A 9,367-nucleotide genomic window follows, 5' to 3' on the forward strand; every position below is an offset into this window, starting at 1 on the left:
GTACAAAATGTTACAGGTTTTTCAAACTCAGTAAAATAAACAAGTAGAGAAGTACAAAGAACATAGATACCTGGATCTCATCTGTGCTATCAATCTACAGGTTGAATCTCTACATCAGTGGCTTGTATGAAGCTATACTTTTCAGACTCGATGTATGAAAAAAAAATAAAAAATAAAAAATTATTGATTGTTTATTTTTGGGTTTTGTAAGTGTGACTTACATGAGGATCTTGGGTTTATCTATTGGCAGGACTATGTCGCTTTTTCTGGAGGGCAGTTGACAAATCACGTAGCCTACTTGTTATCTCTGTGAATGATGGCCTGGCTGCCGGATCAGGACACCAACACTCTTCCATTAACTTCCTCCACTCGGGATCACAACGTTTTGGAATTGGAGGCCTGAGGGTGTTATTTACAATACCTCCTTCATGACAAAAAGTGGTCATCAGAATCATAACAGAGCCACACTGAATGAAGGTTGCATGATGGCTAGTAAAGATCGCAGTATAATTAGCAAATTAGGCATTTTCAAGAACATAATGGGGCTGTTCAAGAAATATGACATAGAAATGGATTAACTTATTTAACAGAAAAACCAAACTTTTAGAAATATAACCTAGTTGTCTACAACTGGCTGATAAAATATGTATACTTTATGTGGTTTGGAGATCATGTTTTGGAATACATTGGTTATCTGAAAATTTCAAATATGCTTTGATCCATTTCACATTGGATGGTTGAGGTTTCAAAAGGCCACACGATTTTTTATTTTTATTTTTCAATTTTTGTTTATTTTCATGAAAGAACAAAAACCAATGCTGGACCAAAATTTTGAAAATGCTGCTGAACAGCACCAGGATAGTGTCTACGGATGCATATTGGAAGAAATTTAAACAAATAAGGTTATTATCCTGTAATGGTTCTTATACCAAAGCAAAGGAGGGAGGGGGAGGGAGGGGGGAGAAGATGATATGTCCTAATGCTCAGCATTATTTCATTAAGTCAGTTAGATTTTATTAAATAAAATAAATTAAAATTATTTATTTGAGGTATTTCAAATAATTATGAAATGACTTTTAATCCAAAGTTTAAGTGCATAGATCGGAAGGATTTACATCATTTATTTCAATCCAAAGTTTTGAAGTGAATGGATTGGAGAAAACGTTTGTCCCACGTTGGCTAAAGATAATGAAGCCAACACCTTTATAAGTTATTCTCCTCATTTTAACTATAACATGAGTGATGGAGAAGAGGGCTAGCCGCTTGCGTGACTCACGCACAGGCAATGGGCTTTGCATTTTGCACTTTGCTAAAGAGATGGAGTAAAAGTCAATTGGGTAGAAAAAAAAGTTTGAGAGAAACTTTATACAAGTTACATGCCCAAGAGTCATGCTTCTACTCTGTCTGTATATACGGGATCTCCAAAATGGGCAACTAAAACTCATCTTAATTGCTGGATATCCTAACCCTAACTTTATATATGAGATCTCCAAAAAGAGTATGTTATTTTGATATAATTCATAAAATACATACACAGTTGACAGTCCATAACTTAACCCAAGAAAATAAGAGCTATTAATTTTAGTATATCCAGAATCATTAACCAATGCAGTTTTTAAATTGACTGAGGAATTATAATAACCACCAGATATCCTTAGGCTCAACAACAACACAACAACAATGTTACTCCTAAGGATTGGAGAATAGCATATGTGGAGTTGTGAACATAATTCAACAACGATCCAAAAAGAAAAAAAACTCAAGAGCAAACTCTTTCCTCGTTAGAAAAGAAGAAAGAAAGTGAAGTAGTTATTAATGAATACCTAAGTATGCACTTTGAAACTTGCAGTAGTTTAAACAAAGCTCTCTTAAGATGGTATGGAACTAAAACTTTGATGAAAAAATACACAACAATTGGGTTGGAACTTACCTATGATAGCACCACAATGCATGTTAGCATATGGCTCCTCACCAGTCAGAATCTCCCACAAGACAATACCAAATGAGAAAACATCAACCTATAAAAGAACACAAAAACACCAAAGACCTTGTTATTACTTTCTTCAGGACATAAATGATTCTGATTCAGACAGTCTTAAAACTCCATGGTGGATGATAATAGGCTTATTCCAAGTTCCAAACCTTCTCAGAGACCCTGCTGCTGCTGCCATTTAGTAATTCTGGTGCCATCCATGGAAGGGTCCCTCGAACACCACCAGTGACGAATGTGTTGCATTTAATTCTGGACAACCCAAAATCCCCAACCTGCAAAGCAGGTAACATGCCCAGGTGAGTCACACAATGCTTCTATATATCATAAAACGTGTTTCTATTTAGTCAACTAAAAATAAATCATGTAGGAAACACTAAATAATGAAGACCTCAAAGAAAATAATAATAATAAAAAAAATCTAGTAATTATAAGTGGATCCACCATGAAGAGGGATATAAAAAAACAGTTGGGTTAATCAAAATGTTGCTCTGCTATTAATTACCTTGCAAATAGGTCTTTCAGGATCCCTCAAATTGACTAGCAAATTATCACACTTTAAATCAAAATGAACAATATTTTTCAAATGCAAATACTCCATGCCGAAAGCTGCATCCATTGCAATTATGAGCCTTTTTTGACGATCAAGCACCCTGCAGGAAGAATTTTGAGAATTTCGTAAATCTATTTAGAGGATGAAAGAGAAGAAATAAGTATGATCAACTCACCTATCTTTCTTTAATAGTGAATTTCTCAAAGATCCATTCACCATATATTCAGTTACAGTTGCCAACGTTCCTCCAGGCCCATCAGGAACTACCCCATAGAATGCTACCACATTTGGATGGTGAAGAGTTGACAAAATCTGTGCCTCTCTCCAGAAGTCTTTAGTCTGTACGTACAAGACCATGGAGTTGAAATTTTCATCCAAAAAAATTATAATACCAACTTTTATAATGTAGTAGATATATATTTATACCAAGTAATACCAATCAAGTGCTCGAGAAAAAAAAGAGTAATGCCATTCAAGTCATCGAGAAGTTAATTTAAGTTCAAAATCTTCTTCTTCTTCTTCTTTTTTTTTTTTTTTTTTTTTTTTTTTTACAATTATTATTTTTTTCTCCGGGCTAAAACTTCTGTACATAGTAAGAAATTGTATGAAAAAAAAACTATCCAAATCAGAAGAGCTATGACAGAGCAGAATTTCAGAAGTTCAAATGCTGATGATTCTAGTACCCACCAGTCGGTCTTGCTCTGATGATTTCTCTGAAAAGCAACTCTTTTTTATTCTCTTAATAGCAACATCTGTCCCCCTCCACTTTCCATAATATACAGTTCCAAATGTACCAGATCCTAAATCTTTCAGTTCTTCAAGATCATCATTCATTATGATCTGCATTTCAGTATATGAAGCAGACAGTTAAACATAGATAGTAGATTTTACTTCTTTGTTTGCTAAAAACAAAAGATAAATTTTGTAAGAAGGAGAAGAAATCAAGATATATAGAGGCAGGAGAACAGTTTCAATCTTAAATTATAGGGTTGTAATTTTCAGATTATGGGTCGTTTAACGCAAATCTGATTTTTCTTATCTACCATGACCACTGACAACCATATACAGTGAAGACAAAAATGAAAAAGAAATTGGTAGTTCTGTATTATGTAATCAGGTTATAACTTCTTTTGTTACATGACACAAGCTATTTTCTTTATTAAGTACAGAAAAAAAAAATTGTTTCTAAAGACAATATCTTAAAGATAGATGGTTAAATGAAACTCAGAAAGAGATAAATATTGAAGAAAGAAATGACAGCAGTAAATCAAGGGGGATATAAAATACAAAATAGCTCCATTCTAGTTAAGAAGGCATATGGTATTTGGCTGTCATAATGCATCAGGAGCATTTCATTTTCTTAGTACTCTAAAAAAGACAGCTATTTAGATGTCATTATTATTCCATATGTATAAACTGTAAAGCAGTTGCTTCAATTTACTTGGCAAAGTGACACCAGTCAATATGAACCAGATGGTCATGGGTTCAATTCTGAATCTAGGAAGTTCCTGGATTAAGCCCTATATGTAAAATGAGCATACAAATAGACTGCTTAAAAAGTCCATGGTAAAATAGGAAATATGGGGGAAGCACCACCTGTTAGGAAACACTCATGGTAACCATAGTACGATCTCAAGGGATGTAAAGATTACGTCCATAGGAGAGCAGTTTCATTCCACTCGTCTTACTTGCTGATATGATTTTATTCTAATTCTCTGTGTACTAGGATCACTTCTAATCCTGAGGAAAATACTACATTTTCACAAACATCCAACTTTTCATGAAACAAAGAAAATGAAACGGTCACTTTCATAAAAAGATTGTAAAAATTCAGGTTAATGAAGATAATTCACAGCCAATTGCACTCATCATCCACATGATGTTAGAAAGTTCAAGTCAGTACACACCAGTTCATGTGGAAGGAATCACAAGAAGGAAAAAAAAAAAAGAAGCCTAATTTTCCAGGCATGGTAAAGAGAGAAACTAGCACCCATGATAGGAAAGGACAACAATATTAACTCATGCATAAATCTAGAATATAGCAATTCTAACCTGCAAACGATAGATGTCCGCTTCCATTTCAGCGATAGCAGCATCACTGATAGAGTCATCCATATCTATGCCATTACTTTTCACACCCTATTTATATACGCAGTGTAGGAACTCAGATCAACCGCTTAACTTATTATCATAAACATGATAACCACTAAACTCTAGTTCCATAGTGAGATTTTTTACCTCGCATTCAGATCCCAAAGTGGCATTCTCTGCTTCTGATTTTCTAGGAGATGGCAAATCATCACAGGCCTCATCTTCCATACGTGTCACAACCTTTGACGAAAAGGGGATGCCAGCAAATATACAATCAGTTATTTCTTTAACAATAACTACTGATTCCATCTTATGTTCAGGATGACTATCTGACGACTGTGATTGGTCATAGATAGCTTCTCCAAACTTCGCTCCCTCATAAGACGTTTGGCTAAGTCCCACCATTTGAACCTGGTAGTCCGGATGATTTAGGGAATCTATATCACGGAGAGGAGCCTCTCCACTCAAAACAGCACCTGTGGTTGTCTTCTGAAATAAGGCATACATAGGAGTCTTATTCTCGTACAAGTTAAAAAGTTTGGATAGAAATTTTTTTCTGCAAAGGGAGACATACTTACACAGCTTGGGTCCATGGATTCTTGGTCATCCAATCCCTGAGATGCAACAGGTAGTAGTCCAGGGTACCCATCTGATACTGCTTGAATACTTAATGTCTTTGTTGTAGCACACTGCTTATCCTTGTCAGAAGTCTGGCTTTTAATTAAGAGCTTGGAAGCCGTTGCATCTAATCGGTAACCACGGGAATGCTCTCTCATGCTTTCTCCAGAACTTTTGGAAGAAATGACTGATGAAACAGAAATCCCTTCTCTGAGGTTTTGTTGCTCTTGTGAGGATAGACAAACACAGGGGAGATAGTTAAGGTCTGGTAACTTCTCAAGCTCCATGGCATTATCATGTGATGTAACCTCAATATTTCTTTCTAGGTGTTTTTGGTTTCGATCAGAACAAGTGATATTCCTATCTGTCCAGTTGAACATCTCTTGACCCAGTTCAACATTTCCCTTGCAATCTCCTGGTATCTTGGAAGTAGGTTGATTCTCATATTTATTCATTTGCTGTTTCTCATTAATTCTCTCTTCACATTGAACTCGCCATTCCGGGGGGAAATTTGACATTGCCAGTGAAGGTGATTTTTCTCTCTCAGTACTCAAGGGGGACAGTGGGAAGTAGCAATTGGACCTCTCATCATGTTCATGCAACTGTGATTCAGAGAATGCATGCATTATTTTGTGATGAGACACATCTGTATCATTAAGCCCCGACTGTAAGCCCATCAGATCATCAGGGTTAGAGGCAACCTTATCTGAATGGAATGCCCTTTCCTTAAGCATTTTTCGCTCATAGTTATTAATATCACTTTGACAATATGATGGAGAATGCACAAAGTCTTGGCTGGGGCTACGGTGGTAAAAGTGTCTGTCTTGGGATTTGTTAGCCTGGTCAGTTTCTACCAAATATTCGTTAGGATGATGGTAATTCATCAATGGAGGCCCATGCGGAAGATTATTATAATAGCCCATGGCATCAAGAGAGTAGGGGTTTTCACTAGGAAGTTTCTCAGTAACAAATGGACTAATGCTTTGATGTCCATCACCACGTTTTTGATCCCCATAAATTTGCACATTAAAATTCTTAGGATCTCTATGCTGAACTGGAGATATAGGAGGGGATTGGTTGAATAACTTTCTTGGTATCTGAAGTGTAGTTAAGAACTGAGAAGCAGGCTTTGAGAACATTCCCACCAAATTTGAGGAACTTGGACTGCGATCCTTAATCTCCAAAGCAAATGCTGATGCAGGAGAGTCTCTATGAAAATTTGGACTATAATCTGAGGTATTTCCGAACTGGCTGGTCTGGCTTGTGAAACTCTGCCCATTAGAGCTCTTCCGCGGACTTCGGTCCACTGTGCCATTAACAGCAAAAACATACTGATAATCAGCATCACTTGGCTGGGCAGCCCTTCCTTCCACAGAACTTGGGCTCTCAGGTTCATTTGAAGATACGAGAAATATCCGCAGTCTATGAGAACCCCGAATTCTTTCCAGCTCTTGATATTCCTCTATCATATGATAAAGATCTTCATATGAACAAACAGATATAAGTGCATCGAGATCCTCACCAGGAAGCTGGTATTTGATTGTATGAGGTTGGTTACAAATTGCAGAAATCTTCTTTGTGAGTTCCTCCCAAGTGATGTTCTTCCTGATGGATATAATCCGTGTCTCTCCACCCACATATCTAAGCTTACCATCGCCTGGCCTTGGTAATATTCTTCCCCCAAAGCTACAGAGAACTTTTATTTTGCCAGAGAAAGAACCTCCTGAGAATTCTGGCCCATAAGGATAGTATGAATGAGGGGACTCCGCCACATATACAGGCGGAGGACTTGGTTCTGGAGTTACTTGATCAGGGTTACTCTCATCAGCAAACTTACCTGAAACTTGCCCAATTGCACCATATTCCCAGTGGCATCTGTTTATATTATCAGAATAAGCCTTGCTCTCTGCTTCAGCCCCAAATCCAGTCCCTGGAACTAACTCTGAGAATTCCGAACTGTATTCAGAATCAAATCTCTGCATCCCAAGAATGCTAGTGAGATCCTCATAAACCAGCTGATGGTTCTGGTTAAACTTATAACCCAGTCTCTTTGGCTGGTGTTGTTCCCCTTCAGATATCACTTGCAATCTTCTCAAAGCAACACGATCCCGCAGAAACTCAGTAGAAAATTCCTCACCGGTCTGTGTGCAAATATCATTTTCATTTCTCTCTGCAGCAATTCTGCCACTTGACAGAACATACGCTGTATCTTTGAAGAACTGTTGGCCTGAAGTACTAGGAGCTTCACTAGTCATTGTCTCAATTTGTCCTGTAGCTTCAAATGAACATACTCTGGCCTTTAATGCCTTACTTCCTCTATGCCTCTACAAGTTTCTCCAAATTTCAAACAATTCTTTTAATATGTACAAACTCAACCAATTGACTTGCTCAAATATCATAAAATAAGCTTCAAAGGCTTAATTCCATTATAGAACCTTCATTTGCAAAAAGAATGGCATAAATGTCAGATATTGTACAGTTTCTTTAAAGGGTCACGTACATCATCTCCCAATCTTCAACATTAGATCCACATTCAATGGATCTCCCTATAGCTTCAAACCTTCGACACCAGGCAATTCAAAGAGTCCCCAATATATATTTACTCCATTATATATACATTAGAAGAAAAATTCTTGGCCCCCAAGTTCACATGCTTCTCGTACAATCAATCCATCAGATGGGTTTTTGCCTTAATTCCACAAAGGAACTTATAGATTCCACTCTGCAAAAATATGCATGGCATCAAATCATCGATGATCAATGTATCAAAATAATGAAATGACCACAAGGAACCCAGTAATGCAACATCATAAATATAGCAACAAAGAAAAGAAAAAACACAGACACACCAAGAAGAAACTAGAAAAAAAAAAAATACAAATTAACAAACAAAAAGAAAAAGAAAAAAAAGGTCAAAATGTTATTTTTTCATGCAAATAAAATGTACCCAGATTGATAAAATTGAATAACACATTAAAGAGAGGGAATGGTGACAAAGGTACCTGCTTGTTTGTGAAAATGTTTGTATGTACATGGAATTAAGCTGCAAAGGTTGTTACAGTGGCAAAAAATTCAACCTTTTGGAAGCAAATTAAAAGAGGAATATGGAGTACTGTGTATTTGGGTTTTGTTTGTGGTGTGTATTGAGAGAGAGAGAGAGAGACCGTTGCATAAATGTCGGAGTTCAAACGGGGGCGTCAGACAAAAAACATTTTGCTTAAAATAACGCGGCATGAATTCTAGGGAAGGAGTAATGGCATTTGTCACTGCATATGCCCATTGTGTTCTCAAAATTAAAATTAAAATTGACGGACTCTTAAAATAATTTTTGGATTAAAATTTAGTAGTGTTTTATCATAAATTTATTGCTGAAAGTCACATTAATTTTAAAGTAACGTGACAAATATAATTCCTCCTAGAAAAGAACGGAGTGCCAAAGCCTAAAGGCTAACTAACTTATAAAATTTTCTTTTCTCTTCTTCTCAACTGATTTTTTTTTTTTTTTTTTTTTTTTTTTTTTTTTTATGATTATTTTTTTTCGAATCTCCATCATTATTTTTTAATTAAATAAATAAAATTTCATCAAATCAACTTTATCATTTTTATTAAATCAACATTTTATGACCTCAATATTTACCATATTTTTCTGTATTAATGTTAATATGACTAAATTTTAATAACTTAATTTAAAAATAATGATTGAGATTGGAAGAATATATGGCACCCGAAACATCGTGTAATACTATTATTTATACTCATTTTGTATACTTATTTAACATTGGCTGACAGAATATGTTTTAAGTGACATTTATTTTATATTTTTTATTGACTGATATGTAAAGTTATTTAAAATACGTTATGTTAATCGGTATAAAATGCGTGTATGTGATAAATGGGTATGAAGAGTAGCATTACTTTAAAAAAAGTTTTATATGATATTTTGATTTGGGAATAGAAAAAGAGTAATAGTATTCTTTACACCCATTTATCACATTGGTTGACGTGGTGTGTTTTAAACGGCTTCTCATGTTAGTCACTTTTTAAAAAAATAAAAACATAAGCCACTTAAAACACTTATGTCATTCGATGCAACATGAGTGTGATAAATGAGTGTT

General features: G+C 35.6%; 1 protein-coding gene across 1 annotated transcript; it reads right to left on the reverse strand.

Annotated features, from left to right (window-relative positions):
* Positions 1-211: 211 nt before the first annotated feature.
* LOC133869366 (uncharacterized) lies at positions 212-7,507 on the reverse strand. Its single transcript, XM_062306382.1, has 9 exons — positions 5,213-7,507; positions 4,782-5,123; positions 4,596-4,682; positions 3,231-3,383; positions 2,719-2,882; positions 2,496-2,643; positions 2,143-2,265; positions 1,931-2,018; positions 212-424 (listed from the first exon to the last, which is right to left on the reverse strand). Exons 1-9 carry the CDS (start codon positions 7,505-7,507, stop codon positions 237-239), a joined length of 3,588 nt encoding a protein of 1,195 aa, XP_062162366.1. The 3' UTR covers positions 212-236.
* Between the last annotated feature and the right edge of the window lie 1,860 nt (positions 7,508-9,367).

This window comes from Alnus glutinosa, chromosome 1 (assembly GCF_958979055.1).
Source record: "Alnus glutinosa chromosome 1, dhAlnGlut1.1, whole genome shotgun sequence".
NCBI classification, from domain to species: Eukaryota; Viridiplantae; Streptophyta; class Magnoliopsida; order Fagales; family Betulaceae; genus Alnus; species Alnus glutinosa.

Bases quoted from the DNA above. Each gene is read 5' to 3' on its own strand.
- LOC133869366 (XM_062306382.1), bottom strand. From the start codon at position 7,507: ATGACTAGTGAAGCTCCTAGTACTTCAGGCCAACAGTTCTTCAAAGAT. The intron at 2,019-2,142 runs GTTTGGAACTTG...GTTCTTTTATAG, and splicing joins GCAGCAGGGTCTCTGAGAAG to GTTGATGTTTTCTCATTTGG. The intron at 425-1,930 runs GTAAGTTCCAAC...TTTGTCATGAAG, and splicing joins GCATTGTGGTGCTATCATAG to GAGGTATTGTAAATAACACC.